Below are 24,230 nucleotides of genomic sequence, written 5' to 3'. Positions count from 1 at the left end.
AGCCACTGAGGATCTGAGCTGGCGGCTCCCTACCCCGCCACAGATCAGCACTCCAATGAGTGTGGGGGGGGGGAGCAGAGCAGAGAGCTGGTGACTGACAGTCATCAGGCTCTCTTCTCAAGGAGCTCTGAGAACTGAGCGATTGGTGGTGTTTGATCGCTCGGTTCTCAGCCTTAGAGCCGGCAGGGGACAGATGCAGCATTGGACTGATTCTGCATCCACCTAGGTAAGTATGATTCTAGAATAAAAAATATTCCTATTCTCCTCTTTTTAAGGAAATGAATACTGCTGTGTGGTCATTTTTTTTTTTTTTTTTTAGTCCAAACCTATATCTACAGATATAGAAAGAACACACCCATTTCTGTAAACATTGTCTATATAGACTCCAGAAGTTGGAACGGTCCTGTTGAACTAAAAACAGCTTTGAAATTTGTTCTATATTGAAACAGTGGTTATAAAGATGAAAAATGCAACTAGCGAAACAAAACCTTTTAGTCTAAAGCATCCGCTTATCAATAGACGTTTAATTCCTGCAGTTTTGCTGTAAAGAAAAAAAGCATATGATTGGATGTCCAACAATTAGGTGACCAAAATATTACATTTTGAAATCCATTTTTTGTAACAAGGTAAAAGGAAGATTGACAAAGAGGGCAACACCAAAAAGCTTATTGTTAGCCAGAATTACTAAGCAAAATGAAAGCAAACTTAGTCAAAGGCACATCTAAAAACACCGCTAAGAGCACACGCTTTGTGGAAATCCATGTTCCACAAAAAACCCTTGAGTGCTTGCAAGGTGTGAAATTATTTTCCTCCTTAAAGGGAAATGATCACTTTATAGAAAATTGCCATAATCAGCATTTTTTCCATTAACAAATTAACAGAATTAACTTGCTTCGACTGATTTTATATGGTTTCAGTACAGAAGAGATTTTGTTTTAAACTAAAAAGGGTGCTTGATAACTGTGGACCACTTCCAATTCTATTTGAAAAAAATATATATATCTTCAGAGGTAAAATAAGTCCCAGACTCCATCTTACCAAAAATTGTTCATCTGGTAATGTCTAAAATGGAACAGACCCTCCTATCCTTTACAGTCAACCAAGCTGCCATTTGTTGGATCCCCAGTTGAAATGACACCACACATTAGATCAGTTATGATGTCAGCCATTGGATGGTTTAACAGTTTGGTTTAGAGAACAAGTAAATTTACTTTTATCATCCATTGCATGCCTTAAATGTAGTCATTTTAGGAAACCATTAAATTAATGGGTTTACTTCTGCTTTAAAGAAACCAGAAATATAAGAAAAATGCCTTGCTGTCTCTAACATTTAATACTATGAAACAAATATGCAGCAAGTGAAGTCAAACCTCAGCAAGTGAAGCCAAAGTGAAGTCAAAACTGCACACTTGTTTTGCGTCAGTGAATCCAAAAGTATTATTTGAAGCTATTTGGTCAGCCTAATAGCTAGACAACTAGCATTTATAAACAAACGAAAGCAGCTGTTATTGTTTGCCTCATGGAATCTTTTTTGGTTCTCTATATGTTAAACTGTCAGATCTATACATAGATTTAATCAAGATCACCCCACACACCACTTTCTATGGAATTGGGTAAACTTTATTCAATAGACAGCTTTTGGAGACACTCCACTCCACACCTTGTCTCTGATATTTTTTGTTCTCTTCTTGGGCTTAGTCATAAAAATCTAGTTACAGAAGGACTAAACAGCTAAGCTCATATAGGGGGTGAAACATGTCAGAAAAAGGTGTGGAGTGAATTATCGCTAGAAGCTGCCTATGCAGTAGACATGTGCAGAGTGAAATATTTTGTTTCGGAATTTCGTTTTTGTCCGAAATATAAATGTATTTAGTTACTCCCGAAATTTGTTTTTATTTATTTTGTTTTTCATTCAAAAATTGCATTAGTCCGAAAATCCACATGAATTATGGTCGAATCTGTCTTTGAAGGCTTATGGTGTCTGTTGAATGTATAAAGAAGATTCGACGGAGCTGCTAAACTCTATATAGCCTATAGGCGGAGCATTTGACTCCGGAATGTACGATTGCAGCATCATACAGTTTCGATGCTGCATCAAATATTATTATAAACCTGTGTGTTTTTGTTGCTTTGTCAGATCCCCGTCATTCATGTTGAATGAATGGTCTAAGGCCGCGTACACACGGGCGGATTGTCTGCCCAACTAAGTTCGTCAGACAATCCGACAGACAGTCCGTCCAAATTTTGAATGAACGGACTTGACCACACACGATGAACAGACAGTCCGCTGAAAACTTGCGCGATGACGTGTACAGCACGTACGACGGGACTAGAAAAACGACGTCCAATACACTGCAATGCAACCTTCGGCCGTGTAAATGCTTTCTGAGCATGCGCCATACTTAGTCCGTCCAACTTGCCTACACACGAGCGGACTGTCCGCTGAAACCAAGTTTGAACGGACAAAACCAAGTTTGGACGGACAAAATTACGGAAATTCCGAAAGACAAAGTCCGTCAGACTGTCCGCTGAAAAAGTCCGCTGAAGCCCACACACGAGCGGATTGTCCGCTGAAACACGGTTCAGCGGACTAAGTTGGGCAGACAATCCGCCCGTGTGTACGCGGCCTTAGTCTCACAGTGTCAGGTGTCAGATAGTGAGTGACTGATAATAACGAATATGGCAGCAACCCATTGTGAGAGCGACATGGAGGCATTGGAGGGCATTCCTGGGCCATCTACAAGTGTTTCTGTATATTTATTATATACTCGTTCAAACAGAAACTGGTGATAGCGATCTGTGATCAGACAGGTAACAAGATTCTATAATAATAAATTCCCCCCCCCCCCCCCACAACACAGGCAGCCTCTGAGGCTATCACAACAACACTAGCAGCAACACTAGTATCACTATAAGGTTCTCACACTAACACAATAGCAGGAGACTATTAGGAAAAAGCTAAGTTGAACTGTAGCTTGCTTCACTATTGTTCTGCTACTGTGCTTATGCTTAATAATAATTTGGGTTCTCTGACAAGTGACAATTCAAACAGACCAGCTAAGATTGACTGTCTTCTGAAATGGTTCAGTGTCTGTGTCTCTCTCTGCTAGCAATCGTAAGTGAAAGTAAGTTGGCTGTACGTGTGTACTTAGTTCTAGCTATTTTACTGCTCCTCCTCTTTGGTTACAATCAGCCAATAGCATTCATCATCATCATTATTTTTATTTTACTTCCCCCACCCAATTCCAGAATCTTTTCTCTCTGTCGAATCCTTTCTCTATATAATCTTGGACTAATAGAGGTAAGGTTAGGCACATTCGAACACAGGTTCAATAGACACAGATAGTTATTGTCAGAGTCACATCGAATCTGCTATTCTATATCGAACTGTTGTAACAACGAAAACAAAAATAAAGCATTTATTTATGTTGGATCTTTCGTTTTTCGGATTCTGTCCTTTCGTTATCATTTGTCAAAACGAAAAGGAAAATACCTGAAATCCAGACAAAAATGCATTCGGGCGAAAACAAATGCACATGTCTACTATGCAGTGAAGTTGATTCAACTATATGCAAGCAGTGTAAAGAGTTAACTTAAATGTATCTAAAAATGAGGGAGTTGATGCAGTCCAAGGCATTGCTGGACCCCATGACTGGAGAGAGGGGCACAAGACCTAGTATGGTGCCTGAGAACTGTAAGTGCATATTACAGATCCACGATTATTTTCCCCCAAGCATATTCTCAGAAATGTTGGGATAAGTGTCAATCAATTTCTTAGCCTGCAAAAAAAATCATGTACTTGTTTTCATGGTGGGACTTCACTATTTTTGATCTTCTATATTACATATTTAAAAAAATATGGTATCCTTAATGAGGTTTCATTTGAAGCATGACCAACCAACAAGATATCAAAATGCTAAATGCAATTCATAGTAAATGATGATTTCCCTTTAAGTCTTGTCTGACAACAGAGCTTTATCCTTGTTGTCTGACTGTGGATGAAGAGTTGCTGACCTCTCAGCACTGAAGGAAGGAACTTGTTAATATCTAGCCAGCTGCTGTAGCTGTACCTCGGAGATACTTTTCTTGGTTGATATGAGACACCAGTTCTTTTTGTTGTTTTAGTTGTTACGTTTCTCTTCTTGAGCAGAGGTGAAGTAGTGAATATAGGTGTAATATAAAGGGCTTCCAAGGCTGGTGGCAGCATGGGAGACCTATATGTGTATCTACCCGTTGAAAAAAGTTGCATAGGGAAAAAAGGAACATATCAGGATGTATAACTATTGTAAGAGTTAAATGTTAGATAGTAGCATCCTGGGAAAGAAACTTTAGTTCAGGCCTTCAAAAATGTTATAAGCAATATTTCCTGTTATTTGAGTTTCACTGCTTAACCAAAACAATGATACAGTTTTCATTAGTTGAAATTTTTGCAAGAATGTGCATCATTTGATATACTGATTCCAAAGACTTGAGGAAAAAAAAGGTCAATTATGATAATTTTTTCATCTGGTTTAAACCAAGACCATGGTAAATTTCCTTAATGAGCTTGGCAATTTAAGTGAGAAAATGAATCCAACCAGATACAGATATACCATTTTGCAAGACATGGATATCCAGACAAAGAAGATGGATCAGACTCTCTTATCCAGACCTTTTATATTCTAGCAATGCATGAAGCCTTGTAGCTTTATTCCTACTGGTCTACTGCAAATTCACATTTTCCAATCAGTGGTTTCCTAGTATGCTTTCTAATACTACTTAATAGTGCTCTGATACTGGGAGTTTTGGCCTCAAAATGTTGCTTATCTGCTGCTGTCCTGTGGCTGGTAGTGAATTTGAGCAGTAGGCTATATAATTGAAATGATCAGTCCAGGATTCATAAAACTATTCATAGACTGCTTCCTAAAACCTCCCTGCACACCCCCCCACCTTTATTTTAGAGTACCGAAATATATTTAAAATGACCATGTGACCACCTTTACCTCGTCATTAGTATAACTGCATAGGTGGTCTTAAAGCGTTTGTTACCCCAACACTGCTGCTGCCTGCTGCACCATGTACTTGTATAAGAAATTATCCTGTTCTCTTTGTATTGCTTCCTTTAAGTGAAATCCCTGGTGTTCTTAATAGTCTTCTTGCTTTCTTATTAAAAACTGACCGCACTGGGCAGGAGAACACAGCATGGTCAGTTCTCTATTCTGGGAACCCAGTCTGCTCTCCTCCAATGATCAAACTTGTCCTGACACACCCCTGCTGCACAGTCATTCACTGGGAAGCTCGTGTGCTGCTGCTTCTTCTCCCCCAGCTCTTAGGTTGGACTCACACTATTGCGAATTGGGTGTGGGTTTCCCCCCATCCAATTCTCATGTCAGGAGATTGTGACTGGCTCTCAATGGAGCTGGATCTTACATCTCCGGAGCAGCTCTGGAGCGAATTGCACAGGGGTCCTGTGCGTCTTCTGGTCCATTTCAGGTTTGAATTCAGCCAAAAATTTGGACTGAAATCTGACCTGAAACGGTGAACAGGGACGTACCGAACCAAAAATGAGGATAAGTGGCTAGGATATGTAAAGATTTTTTGACTTTGAGTAATGTTGTAAAGCTCCTATGGCCATTATGACACAAACATGGCCTCACGAATTCCATTATTGTAATAACAATGGTGTCTGAAATTAATATTTAGGAAGGTGTGTTTTGCAGTGGACCCATAGGAAACATTTATAACACAAACCCTGGGAGTATGGAGACTATCACAACCTGGAATAAATGAATCTAAGGAATATCCAATTCAGTGGAATCAGTTAGAGGTAGAAAAATGACTTCTATGTAATCATGGCCAATGCACTTGCATGGTTAATTAGAAATGTACTAAATGATAAAAGAAAGCAATGAAATAAATTCTCATCACTTGGAAACATTGTCTATAATAGAAATGTCTAGTAGTGGTATTGACCACACACTGTCCTTAAGTGATAGAGGATGAATAAATCTACTGACAAAAGGCATAATGAATTACTATGCTAGACCAGCATTAGTAAGTGTGAAATTGTATATGTAAGCAGAGTGAAAAATGTTTCTTGATAATGGTGTCTATTTAGGTAATTGATGTAAGATTTAATAGTCAAGAATGACTTTTGGTGAAAGACCAAGAAACCTGGAAATGCAAAAGGGCCAAACACCCTTAACAGTTATTAGTTACTGATTTCTGAGTGCCACATTATAGTCTAATTTACTATGTATGATTATTAAACTATTACTATTGTATAACAAAAGCTAATGTGACACAACGATCTCAATAAATTATTTTATATTAGGTATAAATAACTGATTCACGCTGATGGGATTTCGGATATCTTCCAGAACCCAAGGAATTGCATTAAAAGTGAAATAACATGAGTTTCTGTGGAGGCTGTTCACATATACTGTATGCAGTGCGATTTGAATGCAATTTAAAAAAGGGTCCTGTGCGTGTTTATTGCAGTGCAGTGTGATTTTGGGCTTCATAGACTTGAATCAAATCTGCAGGCAGATCACTTATTTGTCCTAAAGTAATACAATTCCATTTTTCAGTACTGTTTGTTGAACGAGAGTGAGACTACAGCACAGAAATCACAGCTGTATCCATAGGATCAAGCTCGCATCTGAACCACTTCAAATCGCACTGCATCAGTGTGAACCTAGGCTTAAACACACCTAATATATGCAGAGAACAAGCACCCTGAAAATTGGTACAGCACTACATGCAAAATACTTATAGTGTACCTAAAGACCAAGGCAAGAAGTATATATTTTATGACATTCTTCCAAGGCTTAACAACTATTTGGCAATAAAAAAAAAAGACAAACTAAATGGCATAGATGATTGGCATAGTAACTAACATCCATCTAAAACACAGGAAACACTATCAATACTGCTATTCTTCATGTTATGTATTTTTCCATTCACCCTAACCTTTGAAACTTGGCCCAACCTTTATGTAATGCAACTATATTAACAACTGTTGCATGGGAGGCCTAGTTTTTAGTTACAAATGGTTCCTTTAATTATACACAGCTATTTTAAAAGTCTGTATTTTTTACAGGAGCTCGCATCACTGAAATGCAATGGGAAAAATGCAAACATAACTTCAAATGGTTCCTGCTTAAAATGAATATGATCATTTAGAAAGTATTTACTTCTTACACAAGATACATATTCTTGTCTGGCTGTGACCCCCAAAGCTGGAATATGAAAATTTTGTTAGATGTTGAAATTTTTCAGCTCCACTAACAGATATCCTGTATTGAAGAAAATTTGGATGTTTAAAAGAAAATAGTCTAGAAAGAGCCCTTGTTGATTCGAAAAATGCCTCTAAATGTTTAAGTGTATCAAGCAATGTCTCTTCTTTTTTGTAGAAAAGAAAATGGTGATGAACCTAGCATTGACTTAAGAATTAAAGGTAATCATTAGTTCAATACAAAGTTCTAAAATCCTCAAATTCACAGGTGCTTAAATGTTTTTTGTCTTGTGTTTTATTTTCTGTAAAGCAGGTTTTATGACTGGAAGGCAATCCTGACATAATAAGCACAAACATTTGGCTTTTTCCGTAATGCAGTAATGAGCGTCTTAACAAGCAAGTTGAGTAACCCAATAAATTCAAACCTCAGTTTATTATCAGTGCTTACAAAATGTAAATAAAACTACCAATGCTAACTTCAAGACAAAGTAAGCACTTTCTTTAAAATTCATTAGCAGTTTTATTTAATTTTTACATCTTGCAAAATAAGCACATGTAAAACCTTTTGACATTTACAATATCATTATCTGTTAAATAATGTTACAAGGTACAGCTGTCACAGCTATTGCATAGAACCTTTGTGCTCCAACCATTTATCAAGGATATAGTTCATGTACAATGACCTGTTGCATGAGCATGAACAGTAAACAGATATGGAAACACGTTCAAAACATGACGCAAAGAAGCAAATGTGTACCTAGACTGTGAAGAAATGGCAGAAGATATAGTGGAGGCTGCAGCAGATATGTTCTTAGCGCCCAGGATGGGTTTGTTCTGTGAAGGAGAAATGCTGGCAGCAGTTGGAGCTCTGCAAATGACACAGCAATGCATGAGACACAAAACAGACAGACAGATGAAATGCAGCTGAGACCCCTCGATTACCACAATTCCATGAAATGTCCACAGCAAGACATTTACTACCAATGAAAGTTCCAAACAACAAATATCATTAGATACTGTTCTACTTAATCCACTTTGATAATCATTGTCAAAATCCTCCTTCCCTTAATTACTGTTGGCATATTGTATATTTTTTGAATAAACATAAAAATAACCACACATTACAAAATAATACTAAAAGTATTGCTATATATATATCTGTCATAGACCTGACGGGAGAAAAAGGGGAGCTGTTTGCCATTGCTGACCTCTTGAAAGTGCTAGTTGCCTGGTTGTTATCCTACCTTTGGTACCTTCCGAATCACTGACTTGGATAAGTATACAGCTCAGAAAAAGCCAGATCATTATCTGTACATTTGTAATGCAGTAAGCCAGTGGATCAGCATCACTTCCAGACAACTAGCATGCCACCGCTGGCCTCCCCATCTGAAAATGATAGTTGTCTGGAAGTGAAAACTTTAAGGCTCAATAAATTATGAAAGTCCTTAATGTCATATAGCAATAGGAAATATTTTTAAATTCTATTTGGTAAACTACACAGAAGCACCCCCTCTCCACTCTCCAACTGATCCTCACTCATACTGGTCAAGTGTTCCCAAGCACACTTACATCATCACCTCTGCTAACCAGACCACAGTGATCACTGCTTCTGTGCATAGTCATCTATGGAGAGTTATGAGCTCTGGTACAGTTTGCACTCAAACACATCTGGTCCTGAGCAATGTTTGCTTTAAGTGGTTATGAACCTCAGACATAATATATGAACAAAGCATATCCCTGTATAGTGTGTACTTGTCTCAATTAAAAGCACTAAGTACCATTTCTGTCTGCTGCTTCGCTCCTCTGCTATCAGCATGAATCACTTGTGATAAGTTTTCCTGACATCAATAGAAAAATGATAACGGGGGAAGGACCTCCAGCTGATTGACAGCTTCAGCTCTGTTCCTGTGAGCTGTGTGGGGGGGCCTGTCTCTTCCCTCCAATCAGCTCTCAGACTTCTCCTCACTGAGCTCTGTAGAGTGTAACTTCAGCTCTCCACCCCCTTTCTTTTGAGGTCACAGAGAAGCTTATAAATTCAGCACTTTAAACAGATGTAGAGAAGAGAAGACTGCAGATAGACAGGTACAACATATGTAGGTTGATTTGTTTCATCTCTGCTTATCACCCAAGGATAGTGACTTCACTGGGTATAGTTAGAGTTTTAAAACCACTTGAACTGGACCAAGGAGTTGAACCATGCCCAGGATCGGTCAAAACTGCCAGTGTGAGTGCACCCTTGATGACAAGACAATTACTATTTTGGGTGCTGCATATTTTGATTATTTGAGTAGAATAATGTTCTTAGGTTTTAGCTGCCCAGGATATTTTCTCTTGCACTTAGCAAGCTACGTGCAAAAACAGCCTCTTGTTTTTAGAAACATCTCTGAATGGTTGAGATGAGCTTATATTTTTTTGTATTGTGTGATTACTCTGAATGTTTTTCAATGTAATATTGGCTGCAAAACCATCTGTAATTTTTATATGGAAAAGTAGAACCTGATCTTTAATGATTGCATGTTATTAGTAACACACATAAAATACACCACATACATGTTAACATAAATTACATGGTAAAAAATAGTATTTTACTTCATGGGCATCTTAAATAAAGTTAAAAGTTAAAGATTCTCAACTCTTTTTTGTATATTTATATTTATTTTCCTAAACTTTATCCAGTGCTAGATGTCTGTATCCCTGAAATTCTAATTTTGTCAGACAATCAGTTCCTAAACAGTATTCTAAAGGCTGACACATGTTCTGGATCCACATTTTCTAGACTGTTCTGTTTCTCTCTCTAAATAACGGCCATGGCTCATGCTCAGAAATGTAATCTGTAATCCTAAAAATGCCTGCTAATGTTAAATCTGTCATTATGGCAAGTTGATTTGATCAACAACACAATAATAGCAGCACTGCAAGGTGGCAATATTTGTTTTTAATGAATATCTTGCTGCTGCAGGATGTGGAATGTAAACAATTCCAGCATGGTCGGAGTTTGGAACTCCCCCCACCCTAAGCAGAGACTCCTAGGTGTAAGAAGGGAGCAGACAAAATCTGTGTAGACACCTTCTGATACCTCCTATTAAGCAGTTGGCTTAATCAATTTGCCATGGTGACATGCACATTTATATTCTTTTTTTAATATTTTTTTGGAAATATTTGTATTCTTCAAAATTGACAACATATAAGCAGAAAAAAAAAGCGTTACCTCTCGCTGAAAGGTGAGAAAGCAGCAGGGGGGGTAGAGTAAGGAGCCGCAGTTGGAGGCGGTGATACTGGGTGTTGGGTTGTGTATAGCTCAGCAGTAGCGGTTTGATTTGCAGAAGCGGCAGGTTTGTTCACAAATTCTGCGTTGGCCGGTGCTGGTGCATGCTCAACTGGGCTACTGAGTAAAGTTAAAGCCAGTAAGAAAACAGGACATTCTAGGTTGTATGCTTTAGATGTGTTAAAGCTAAAAGCAACTGCTGCTCTCATACACAAATACATTTTTATTTCACATATTGCAGTTTTCTTTGTTATGGTCCTTGCTGAGTTTGTATGAGCTCAAAGTACTTATTGTGAGAAGCAGCAAAAAAAATAAGCTACATTAAACAACTAGGTAGGTTCTATAGTTGGAAGGAAATATAAATACAGGCAGAACCAGGATGCAACCTGAAAAAATAAGGTTAAGGTTAATTAATTCAATCAGATGTCAGCAGTATCACTGTACAAAATAGATTTGATTCTCCATGCAGGTAATTTGGAAAATAAATTTTTTACAGACATCAATATATATATATATATATATATATATATATATATATATATATATATTTTTTTTTTTTTTTTTTTAATGAATGCGTCTGATTCTGTCTTAGGAAACAGTACAGTCATACTGGTTACATTCTTGCTTCATAAGCATTTAGTGCAAAGCCATTCCAAGTATCCCTACAACATGAGTGTTTTTTTCTACTTTAATATACAGCATATGGTAATCTAGTATAGATGGTTGTAGAATAACATTTATGCCCTGTACACATGGTTGGACATTCCAACGACAAAATCCATCAGATTTTTTACGACCGATTTTGGCCCAAACTTGTCTTGCATACACACGGTCGCACAAAGGTAGCGGAAAGTCCGATCGTTCAGAACGAGGTGATGTAGAACAAGTAGGGTGGGACAATAAAGAGGCCAGTAGCCAATAGCTTTCGTCTCGTAATTTATTCTGAGCATGCGTGGCACTTTGTGCGTCGGAATTGTCTACAAATGATCGGAATTTAAAGAATAGGATTTTGTTGTCGGAAACTTTTAGATCCAGATCTCAAACTTTGTGTGTCGGAAATTTTCCGATGGAAAAAATCAGATGGAGCCCATGCATGATCGGAATGTCCGACAACACAGTCCGATCGCACATTTTCCGTTCGAAGGTCTGACTGTGTGTATAGGGCATTATAGTGTTTCAAAAGGATCAAAATGTTGTACGTTGGCATGAAAGAAAGGTTATAGAAACAAATTCTGTGTATTTAAAAAGCTGTCAAATTTTTTTTTTTTTTGGTGGGGCACCAATGGGTTGAATCACCTGCTGGCTTTTTAGCAATTGATGATTCCACAAGAGACATTTCTCCACAGCAATTTTACTGTAGCTCAATTTCACAGAGACATAATGAAGGTTGCACTGACTAGTAGCCAGAATTGTCAACTATTTCTTCCATGAAGAATCTTTGAATGGCTCAACTCTTGCATTTTCACTAGCACTAGAGTTGTTATTATTATTTTGAACTTGTTAAGTGTTGATAAAAATAAAAGGCTGGGATTACTGGCTCCTTATTCTGTAAATGGGAATTGCCTGACTTTCATTCCTATGTAGTGGTTTCAATACTTTTTAATCTTTGAACATGAACAATTATGCCAATTATGTTTTGACTTTCTTTTATGCTTCCAGTACTTGTTCCAGGAAGAACAGCAGACCAGATATTTCTTTCAGAACTAGTCTCCTTTATGCTCCGTTCACATACAGTATATGCGAATTGGATACGCTTTGAACCACATCCGATTCGCATAACACATGAAGCAGTAAGTCTTTCAATGGAGTCGGTTCACATATATGTGAGCCGGCTGCAGTGCAAATTAAAAAAGAGTTTTGTGGGCTTTTCAGTCCAGGTGTAATTTCAGTGTCAAATTCACAACTGACTCACACTTGAACTGCTGAATGGAAGCTGCACCGAACTTTGAATGAAAACAGGACCCATATATATGTGAGCCCAGTATAACCCCTTTACAGTTTAGAACAACATCCATTTCTATGAATAAAAATGACAGAAAAAATTGAGTACTGTCCGTGATACTTCTTTTATTTGCACTAACATACAATTTTTCAGGACAAGCTTTCAAGGTATGTCCCCTTCTTCAAGGTCCAAGCAGTACTGCTTGGACCTTGAAGAAGGGGACATACCCCGAAAGCTTGTCCTGAGAAATTGTATGTTAGTGCAAATAAAAAAAGTATCACGGACAGTACTCAATTTTTTCTGTCACAATTGCACTAATACAGCTACAATCACATTAAGTATGAATAAAAATGAAATTAGCCTATTCATAGTTTATGGAATGTCATAGCTGAGCAGCGCTGGTTAAGGAACAAAGAGCTTTTGCTCCCATAAACGAATAAGAGCTTTCATTCCTGTTGTTCCGTAGCATAGCTCTGTCTCACAATGTTAACCCTAAATGTATGCTGCATTGTTTTTTTAAAAATCATCTTCTCCCTCCTCCTCCTAGGCGGCCAATAGGATTGCTTCTCCTCTTGGCCAATTGGGTGTAGGGGCCCACTTCCTGATTGGCTGGGAGGTGAATCAGGAAGATAATAGCAAATTATAAAAAATATTATAATAGCTTTGTCACACAACTGGGTGTGCTCAGGGTGCAGTGCTCTGCGTCCTGATCCCACCCTTTTTTGAAGCCAATTAGAGCCTCAGGCTCTAATCATGTGCTTCTAAAAAAAAAAAAAAAAAAACATTGGAATCCATGTGTCTGGCACCTTTGGTGTAGATTAGGGGCCTGGGTGCATGGTTTAGGGGGGCAGCTTTGAAAAGAACAGGAACTAACTAAATATACTGTATGCTAACCATGAGAACATATATGTATCTGGTAGAATTTGCAGGATGTTACATCATTAGACTCATAGGTGAAAACAAGATGGGGAAAAATCTAAGTGCAAAAATTGTGTAAGAAAATTGGAATAGGGAAAATATCAGAGACTGGAAGGCAAAGATGGCATGGATGGGTTGAGAAAAACATCAAATACAGACATGTGCAATGCAGCAGGGTGATATGAGGCAAATGTAGAAATCCAATGGGTTAAAAAAGCAAAGAGCTGAAATTGCAAGTAGGGGCCATGCTGTGGAATAGAAGGGCAAGTGAGCCCCATGCTGTGGAATGAAACTAATAAGACAGCAGTGTTATATACCAAAAGGACAGGTGAGCTCCAACTGTTCTCCCGGACAGAAAATTAAACTGAAAGGAGTGATGAAATTATGTCATAAGACTAATAGTTACATTTCAGGACAGAAAAAAGAAGGGACATGCAAGCTTCATGCTAGAAAAAAGGAAAGGAGTGTTCAATGCAATAGACCCCCAAGCCAGAGAGTAAAAAATAGAAGCAATAGAAAGCACAGATAGATTTTAAGCTAGAGAGCAGAGCAAACAGGTAGACTCTACGGTAAAAAGTAGAAAAGGACAGGTGGTCTCTAAGCTAGAAAGCAGAAAGGACAGGAGTGCTCCAAACTATACAGTACAAAATACAGATGAGCTCAATTTAAGAGAGTAGAAAGCACGTATAGGCTCCAATCTTTAGAATAGAAAGGATGGGTGAGCTCCAAGCTAAAACATACAAAAGACAGTTGAACTCCAAGATAGAAAGTAGAAAGGAAGAGTGGGTTCCATGGTAGAAGTAGAAAAAGACAGGTGAGCTGAAAGCTAGTGAATGGATCCAAGTTGAGTATTATTTGATAGAAAGAACAACTGAGCTTTGTGGAATAGGATAGACAGTATAGGAGGGCAAGACTAAGGAGTAGAAATATTAGGAGAGCTCTAAGCTGAAAGCGGAAAGGACAGTTGAGTGCCATACTGTGAAAAACCTTGGACAAGTGATCTACAATGTTCTCAACACAGCTGAAAATTATAGGAGAGATAGGCAATAGAGTAGAAAGGGCACGTTCTTTTCATGCTGGATAGAAAAAGCATTAATAAGTTCCATGCCAAAGACTTGAACATACTTCTTGCTAGACAGTATAAAGACAGGTGAAGTCTAGGCTTGGAAATAGAATGGACAGGCATAGTATAGAGGAGCAATATTATGAAGAAGGAATAAAAGGTATACTTCATGCTATAAAGTAGAAAAGACAGATGAGCTTCATGCTACAAAGGAAAGAAGGGTTCCATGCAGTAGAGTCCCAATACAACAGAAAGACTATAGGGCTCCAAGCTAGAGAAGTGAATAAGCAGGTAAGCTCCATGCTAGCTAGTAAAAATGATAGGTGGGCTCTAAGCTAGGCCGTAGAAGAGACAGGTGGGTTCCAAGCTTTTAGAGTAACAAAGATATGTAAGCTGCACACTAGAGAGTAGAAAGGACAAGTGAGCATCATAGTAGAAAGTAGAAAAGGACAGGTGGGCTCCAAATTAGAGAGTAGGAAGGGCAGGAGAGCTCTATGCTGGAAAGTCAAAAAGAAAGATGAGCACCATACTAGAGAATAAAAAGTTCATGCGAGCTCCATGCAAGAGAGTAGAAAAGACAGGTAAGCCTTAATAATAAAGGGTACAGAGGACAGACGGGCTCCATGCTAGAAAGTATGAAGGACAGGTGGACTTCAAGCTAATCAATAGAGCATGTAAATGACATTCTAGAAAGAGGAAAGGACAGGTGAACGAAATATTAGAAAAAGTAGAAAGGACAGATAACCTACAAACACAGAGGAAATCTGGGCTCTAAGCTAGAAGGTAGAAAGGAAGGAGGGAGAAGGTGGGCTTCAAGCTAGAGTGTAGAAAAGAAGAGTCGGGCCAAGCTAGTGAGTAATAAGAACAGGTGGGGTTCAAGCTAGGTAGAAAGGGCAGGTGAATTTCTATGCCAAAGATTAAAAAGTACAGGTAGGTTCTGAGCTAGAGAGTGGAAAGAATAGGTGGGCTCAAAGCTAGAGAGTAGAACTCTGGGTAGACTTCAAGCTACTTAGGAGAAAGAGCATGTGAACATAGAATATGGAAAGGACAGGCGAGCTCCATGCTAGAAAATAAGAAGGAAGAAAAGACAGGTGGGCTCCAAGTTAGAGGGTGGAAAGGACATGTGGGCTTCATGCCAGAGCATAGAAAGTACATGCTATAGAATGGAAAAGGCAGATGGGCTCCATGCTAGACAGTAGAACTGACAGGTGAGATCTATGATAGACAGTAGATAGGAAAGTAGCGCTAGAGAGTAGAATAGTCAGATGGACTCCATGCTATAGAGTGGAAAGGATGTGAATTCAAAACTAGGGATGAATTAGAGTTGGGCATTTTTTGATGGAAAGGGCAAGTGAATTCTGTGCAATTGAATAGACAGTATAGGAGAGCAGGACTAGGGAGAAGGAAGGACAGGACAGCTTCATGCTTGAGCACAGAAAGGACAGTTGACCTCCATGCTGTGAAATAAAATAATCTTTAAATGAGCTCCATGGAACATAACTGGCAGGTAATTTCTGCACAATTAAATGAAAAGTATAAGAAAGATAGGCAACGCAGTAGATGTTCTCGCCATGCTAGAAAGGAGAAACATAGATACGTTCTATGCTAAACACTGCAAAGCACATGTCAGCTCCTTAATAGTTAGTAGAAATCTGTGTTTTAAAATAGCAAGGACAGGCATTTTTCATGCAGGGAAATAGAAAGGACAGGTGTGCTCTATGCTTGGAAATAGAAAGGACAGACATGCTGCATTATTGCAAATAGAAAGAATGGGTATAATCCATGTGAAGAAATGAAGAGTGCAGGAAAGCGAAATTATGAAGTAGGAATAAAAGGTAAACTTTTTGCTAAAAAGAAAAAAAAGACATATGAGCTCCATGGTAAAAAAAAAATTAACAAAGTGAGGGTTAGAGGATAGAAACAAAGCTAAGCCCCAGCTAAGGAATACAGTGGACACGTGGGCTCCAAGCTAGAGGGCAGACTGTGTAGAGGAATTCCATGCTAGAAAGTAGAAATTATAGGTGAGTGAGCACCATACTAGAGAGTAGAAAGACTAGGTGTGCTCAGTGCTGGAGAGTGGAAAGGGCAGGTAGGCTCCAAGTTTGATAGTCAAAAGGGAAGGAGAGCTCCTCCATTAAGGAGTAGGAAGTAGGAAGGCCAAGAAGACACCATGTAAAAATAGAATATGACAGTTGAGTTGCACTCTAGAGATTACAAAGGACAGTTAAACTGAAGCTACAGATCAAAGGCCGGGTGATCTTCACATTACAGAGTAGAAAGGACAAGTGGGCTCTAAGCTAGATAGTAGTGAGGTAAGCTGCAAGCTTAAAGGCCGAAAGGACAGGATCTCCAAGCTAGAAAGGAGGAGGGCCTGGAAAGGACCATACTAAAGAGTAGACATACCAAGTGAAATCTGTGCTAGGGAGTAGAATAGACACGCGAGAACAACTCATGTGAGTAAAAAATAACATATGGGTGCCATGCTAAAGAATAAAGAGGATAGGTAAGCTTCATGCTAGACAGTAGAAAAGGCAGGTGGGACTTCAAGCTAGTCAATAGAAGGAGCAGGTGAGCTTTACCTCAGAAGATGGAAAGGATGGGAAAGGACAGATGAGCTCCAGGTTACAAAGGAAAAAGGACAGATGGGCCTCAAGCTAGAAAGTAGAAAACACAGGTGGGCTCTATGCTATAGGGTAGAAAGGACAGCTTCAAGCCAGAGAATAGACAGGGCAGGTAAGCTGCATGCTAGATAGTAGAATGATGGCTGAACTCCACACTGGGCAGTAGAAAGGACACCTGGGCTCCAGGCAAGGAAATAGGAAGGACAGCTGAGTGCCAAGTAGTAAGGCCTGGTGGTCTCCATGCTAGAGAGTGTAAAGGACAGGTCTGCTCCAAGTTAAAGATTAAAAAGGCCAGGTAAGTGTCATACTAGAGACTAGAAAAGGTAAGTAAGCTTCACACTAGCAAGTAAAAAGCAGAGCTGAGCTCCAAACTATAGAGTGGAAAGAACAGATGGGCTCTATCCCAGACAGTAGAAAGTTTAGATGGGTGTAGAAAGGACACGTTAGCCCCAAGCTAAAGAATAAAAGGAAAAGGGTAGCTTCAAGCTAGGGTGTAGAAAGGACAGGTGATCTCACACTAGATATTAGAAAGGACAGGTGAGTTCTAAGCTAGAGAGGAGAAACGACTGGTCAGCTCCAAGCTAGAAATTAGAAAGGACAGGTGGGCTTCAAGCTAGAGAGTAGAAGGGACAAATAAGCTTCATAGCTAGAAAGTAGAAAGGACAGATGAAATTCAAGATAGGAAGTAGAAAGGACAGGTGGGCTTCAAGCTATGCAGTTGAAAGCACAGGTCGGCTGAATTCTAGAGACACAGGTGACACCTCTTTGCTTATGAAAGGTCCTCTTTGCATATGAAGGGTGCTGTGCTGTGGCTAAGAGGATGGTAAGCTTTGTGCTATGGAATGGAAAAGGCTGGTGATTTCTGTTCTGTGGAATGGGAGCAGAAAGCAAAATCTCTGCTGTGGAAAAGAAGAGGCCGGTGAGATCTTTGCTACAAAAATAAGGGGCAGGTGAACTCTGTGCTGTGCAATGGAAGGGGCAGGTGAGCTCTATGATGTGGAGTGGAAGGGACAAGTGAACTGTGTTCTGTGGAATGGAAGGGACAGGTGAACTCTGTTATGTGGAATGGAAAGGACAGGTGAGCTCTATGATGTGAAATGGAAGGGACAAGTGAACTGTGTTCTGTGGAATGGAAGGGACATGTGAGCTCTGTGATGTGGTATCAAAGGGACAGGTGAGCTCTGTGCTGGGGAATGGAAGGGACAGGTGAGCTCTCTGCTGTGGAATGGAAGGGGCACCTAAGCTGTGTATTGAGAAATGCAGTAGGTAAGAAAGTTGGGTAATATGAAACAGGACAGGTGAATTCTATACTACACTATACTACAAAATAAAAGGGTGTGTCTGAAATGGAATATAACATATAAGTGTGTTGTGGATAAAAAAGGAGGCAAGCAGATTATATGTAAACTAGGTACTGTTAAATAAAGATGGCACGACACCTTACAGAATGGTTGGATGACCTCTATGCTATTAAATGGAAAAGACAGGTGAGCTTTTTTGCAGTGCAACAGAGATAACAGCAGATTACTATGTCATAGTATAGTACTATAGAGTGTTCAATAGTGGAAAGGTTAGGATAGACAAATGCTACAAAATAGAATGCACAAGATTTTTTCAAGCTTTTTGAAAAAGTCTATAAAGCTCCATGGCATTAAATAGAAAAGATATGTATGCTGAAACTGAGAATTTTTAAATTAGATCTGAGTGTTTGTGTTGATATAAAAGAGGTGTAGCAAGGGGTGAGCATTGCAGCAGACACATTTGGTTCCTCATATCTTGGGAGCTAGCACTTGATTAAATATCCGGTTCCACTGCTTGACCCATTTCCACCCCAGACAAGAATGCACGTTACAGACATCAATTGGCACCTGACCCCCTGACTACCAGCTCCTGCCTATTGGGAGATTTACTGGGAGGAAAAACAATATATGGGCAGGATGAATATACTACTCTTATGAGATCACAGACCCTGATAGATATTGAAAACAGTGAAATTCACCCACATAGATCCTCTAATATAGTCATTGGATTATGGTTTTATAGATCCTCGAAATGATTTCTGGAACATGTCAAGATTTTTTTCTAATGTACATCTGATTGCACTACCATATGTATATAATGCTCAATGACAAAATAGAATGTATATACATTTTTAAAGATACAAATTGTAACATTCTACTGGCTATCTTGAGTGGAAGGCTTACAATTAAATAACAAGTGATTATAACTGTGCATCTTATTACTATTGGATACTGAAGTCTCACTGTACAAACTAGAACAAATGTTATATGTGTTGCTTGTCTTTTTACTTTTCTAAAATCAATAAATGTTGATTACATTAAAAACAAAAAACAAAAAAAACAATGGAACAGAGCCATCTTTACTCTAGATCCAGAAATAAAAAGCACAACAGCTTAGCACCTAAAGTTAACAATATATACTTTTTCCTTTTTCTTTTTAACAGGCTAAACAAACAAATTAGTTATACAGTATAGTAGATGAGTCCTCATTTAAAAGTTTTGTGTTATTTTTCCCCAGAGGATCTTATTCCTACTGGATGATTTAGGACTTGCGATAAAAGCAAATTCGTTTTTGCACAATGGCTATTTTACATTACTAGCTGGGTAGTAACAGTGTGGTTTATCTTTTACTTGATATAACATAGAAGGGGGTAGTCAATAGCTCCAGAACCTTGGCTATAGTAAATTGCGATGCTTGTAGATCCATCAAGGATATCCCTCTTACTGGTGTATAGTCCTTAAATGATGCAAATACCTCACTACTTTGAATGTCTTAAGCATAAATTATCCTATTTAGGAGAATTTAAATATAGAAAAACACAATTAGAATTATTTTTCATGACCATTTATTTGTGTTAAGGGATACTAGGAAAATGCATGCGCTTTTGAGCAAAGGGGTAGGTTTATTTACTCTACATATGCAGCAAGAATTATTTGTGAAATCAGCAGGATTCTGTGTATTTTCACAAGCATGGTCTGCAAGCATGTTTTACTTCCTACCATGATTACATTTGCCAAAATGTGCTATAAAATATATGTTGGTTAATAATTTAAATATTTTCTGTCCATACTTTCAATACATTCCCATGATTAGCCATGTGCCTTGCTTCTGTGTAGCAAAATAGACTGTAATTAGATTTACTGGTAACCACATTTCCACATATTTGACATAACAGCACACCCGACAAAGTCCACCCAGGTGATGAAGGAGTTATATTTCCAACTATTTCAAATTCATTAATGTCCGTTGTATGTTATCAAGCTACCAGAGGAATGAGGTGCTGAAACATAATATTGCTTGGAAAATTTCTGAGGGAATATTATGTCCTTTAATGGAATTATAAAGACTAGTTGATGTAATAACTTGAAATGTGAATAAAAAAATCAGTAGTAACCAGTTAAGTCCATCAGGTACTACACATTTGGTCCTAGTGGAAAAAAATAATGCAATTTTAAAAACAATAAATGTAACCTACAGAACTTGACAAATAGGGGCAACTGCTTTATGTTGTAGTAAAAATGACTCTTTGAGAAAGATGAAAAATCTTGTAAACCCTAGTTAAAGTGGGGCATTTGTAGTGTGGACTAATGAGCATATTCTAAATATAAGGTTATAAGCATTTTGAAGCATCACTAGAAACTCCATAAACACATTTATTTAATCAAAATTTCAGAAGTTCTACTATAGAAGCATTAAAGAACTCTGCGATTTCAGAAACATTAGCAGAGTAGCCCTAAATATTATGCTATTACTTCTCTGATGTGAGCATGTTGGGTTTTCATTGGTTGAATCATGAACAAATGTTAAATATAAACATTAGTTTTGTTGCTGTCCAATACGTAGTAAAACTCATAAATCTTTACCAGTACATTGTTAGGAAGCTATTATGAAGAACTTCAATCTGCAAAACACTGATTATTATGTTAATATCTGTTACCTTAATACCTTTTATAAGAGGAAGTAATTGGGGGTGAGGGCTTAACCACTTTCTGGCTTGTAAAAGTGGGCTTTCTTGGACTTGTATTGGCACCAAACCTCACGGAATAACCTCTGGCAGGCATTGCATTTGTTTGGGAAGGGGAGGCATTCATGGTATTTGGCTTAGAAGGTTGCCAAAGCTTTGAGGTGATACCTTGTGACACTGATGTACCTGCAGGCCTGGGTGACAGAAATGACGATGTGCTTTCAGCACACTCCAAAGAAGGGTTCAAATCATATAACCATGACAGTTAATAATCTAATCAGAGTAGAGCTATTGTAATAGTGTAATTAACCCATTAAAAATATACATTTCCAAGACTATAGCTTGGCTTGACCTTTTTCTGATAGTAGCAATACTGTTAAAAAGGACTGTCCTCATTAAATAATAATAACAATTTTTTTTTATAAATTGTGTGACACTCCATACCCCCCATAACATTATGGAGAGCATCCATTCTCTCCAACATTGTCAACCTAAACTAGAATGTATGCAATTGCAGTTTTAAAATACAGCCTAAATGCTTGGTGCATGTAGTCATGCATGACAATATAAACATTATATATTCATGACCATGGAAGAAATTAGTGCTTCGTGCTCCATATGTGCAGTTGGACTAGTAGACAACTCTTTTATTCCTTGTCTTCTTATTGTAAGATAATTTATCAGAGTTGAAAGACTTACCAAGCGAACAGCAAAACAATTTAAGCCAAGCCATTTGATTTTTTTACAAAAATACATTTAAAGCATGGTTAATTAATCTAAAACCTTGAGTAAAATATTTTGCAAATCTTTACTAGCAAATTAGATCATTTTATGGCGCAGTATGCCATTTATTTGTGGTCAGTCACAACTGATATTGATGATGGGTGAATACTGTTCAGATAAAATGCTCACAGATCTTGGAGATTCCTGACAGATTTAAAGGAACAGGAGTTCTGTGATTTGACCCCTACTCCTGGGTGCCATTAGGTTCCCTGCCATTTGCTCCACCTCAGTATAATATACTTGTATCATAATGAAGATGTATTACACACTGGGTTTGATTTACTAAAGCCAAACTGGCTGTTCACTTTGCAAGTGAGTTTGCCTAAGAGCTAAGTGCATGTGGTGGTTTCACTTTTCAAACACTACCCAATCACTTGTGAGGAAAAAAAAAGTTTTTGCTTGCACACAATTAGATGATGTAAACCAGCAAAGCTTTACTTAGCACACTAAGCTCTGGGAAAAAATTCTCTTGTGGAGTGACCAGTCCGTTTGGCTTTAGTTAATCAGTCACACCGTATATTGGAATTTAATGTAAAGTAGTAGTTGCCATGTGATAGTGAAGATCTTACTGCAACTGGAAGCCTTACAGTGTGCACTGACATCAAGTACAAGGTCTAACAATGACTCCAGACATTTGTGGTAGGTAGTTTTTTTTTGAAGAAATATACTTTGTATGTTTTTTTTGCAAAAAACTAATTTACCTCTGCTAGCAAAGAAGATTGTGGGGTAAGTTTTCCATAATACGCAAGCATCCTCTGTATACTTGCACATTATGACAGATGCTCAATGGCTTTAGTTTAGTTCCACTTTAAACCATACCTTTGACTTCTATGAAAGATTAGCTGCTTAAGTTCCTTCACACTCTTCCTACTCCTTCTATAACAACTGCATTGTAATATTCAAAGAATAGAAGAGATCCTAATGGTCGTTTAACTTATGAACTAAGACAAAGAGATGTCTGAGAAGACTATGTTCAATTCAGCCTCCTGGTATCTAGTCAAAACTAAAATCTCAGGTTTGGTGGACTGACATTTCTAGAAAGTTGAATAGTAGGTGCACCAAACTTCTTGAGTGGCTTTACAATATTAAAGACATTATTTGTGGTTTGATTGCCATCTTAGCTGTATTTTCTCTAAATTGTTTAAACCAGTTAATCAGTAAAATGTATGCTCATTTTATGGACTGTCTCAATGATTTTGAGTCTCAATTATAAATGTTAAACAACATAAATGTGCTTTTTTAAACATTCTTGTTTGCTCTAATCTGTATTGTGGTGTTGTATAAGTCCCAGAGAAATAAAGTCCATTGTACAAGTTACCTTGCTTCAGGAGATTTGGGTACATTTTCCTTGCTGCTGCGAAAGAAGAGGACACAGTGAATGTGTTTCAAGAGACTCAGAATATATCAATCACCTCTTCATCGCAAGATTCTCCAGTCTTGATGGCAATATGAAGGAAGATGAATGGGGGACATCCCTGCTATGTGTAATTAGCAACAGAGCCATGACTCACTCACTTTGCCATTTATAAAATATTTTTGACAGGAAGGGGCTATTTTTTTTTCCAAACTATAACTTAATTTCAGTTATTTTAAAAGCCAATCAAGATATTTTAATATGGAGACCTTTAACTGCTAGTCAACATCAAAATACAATACAAATGTCACCAAATTTAAATTTTCACTTTGATTTTTAGATTTTTTATCTTGATTGTATTTCTTTTTCTCAACCAAGGCTAATGGTGAGTCACGGATGTAGACTGAAGCTGGTGGAATGAGAGATTACACAGTGGTAAAAGAGAAGTAAAACAATAATATACCAAGAACCTCAAAAGTACATGCAGTGGAAGTTAAAGATCACTCAAAGCAAGAAAGTCAGAGGCGTGTCCAATAAAGCAAGAAGATGCTCCAAAAGTCCTAGAATCTATGTGTAAAGCAAGCAGTTGGGTAAGGCTTCTAGCAGCATTAGGCCTTTAGTTATATACTCTACTTTTTGTTTAAAATGCAAGTTTCCCCAAACAATAATATGTCATAATGTTTTGCCATTTTGTTCACCTATACATAATGTGGGACTTTACAGACAGTGGCAGGGGAGTTGATTTGTGTTAAGAGAAAGAGACAGGATGGGAAGAAGAAACAATATTAGTTAATACACAATGATAAAAAAGGACATTTTTATGGCCCAAAACACTGAAACCTAAAAATTGTCAGTCATTTGTTACACAAATAGCCTACTTTAGTTGACTACAGATTTTTTTTAGCATTAAATATTTAATTTTGTGATGAAAATATGTTATGATACTATAGGCTTTTTTTTTTTGAGATAAATTATATCCTTTATTTATCATTTCAGCGTATTTGTTAAAAAAAATGTTAATATAGCTGAATCTAAATGTTGTTTGCCTATTATTATTACTATCACTATATTTAGAATTTAAAA

At 37.9% G+C, this 24,230-nt stretch overlaps 1 protein-coding gene across 1 annotated transcript in view; it reads right to left on the bottom strand.

Moving 5' to 3' along the window:
* LOC143929764 (LIM domain-binding protein 3-like) overlaps window positions 1-23,213 on the bottom strand; it is a 110,561-nt gene extending 87,348 nt beyond the window's left edge. Inside the window, exons 1-4 of the mRNA XM_077453740.1 lie at window positions 23,206-23,213; window positions 23,112-23,147; window positions 10,425-10,598; window positions 7,974-8,084 (exon numbers count right to left, since the gene is read on the bottom strand). Of these exons, the coding sequence (XP_077309866.1) occupies window positions 7,974-8,084; window positions 10,425-10,598; window positions 23,112-23,147; window positions 23,206-23,213 (329 nt within the window). The remainder of the gene's footprint in view (window positions 1-7,973; window positions 8,085-10,424; window positions 10,599-23,111; window positions 23,148-23,205) is intronic.
* Between the last annotated feature and the right edge of the window lie 1,017 nt (window positions 23,214-24,230).

This window comes from Lithobates pipiens, unplaced genomic scaffold (genome assembly GCF_037356315.1).
Source record: "Lithobates pipiens isolate NorthernLeopardFrog02 unplaced genomic scaffold, aLitPip1_a1.2 Scaffold_25, whole genome shotgun sequence".
Classification (NCBI taxonomy): Eukaryota; Metazoa; Chordata; class Amphibia; order Anura; family Ranidae; genus Lithobates; species Lithobates pipiens.
This window is presented reverse-complemented; position numbering and strand designations above follow the sequence as displayed.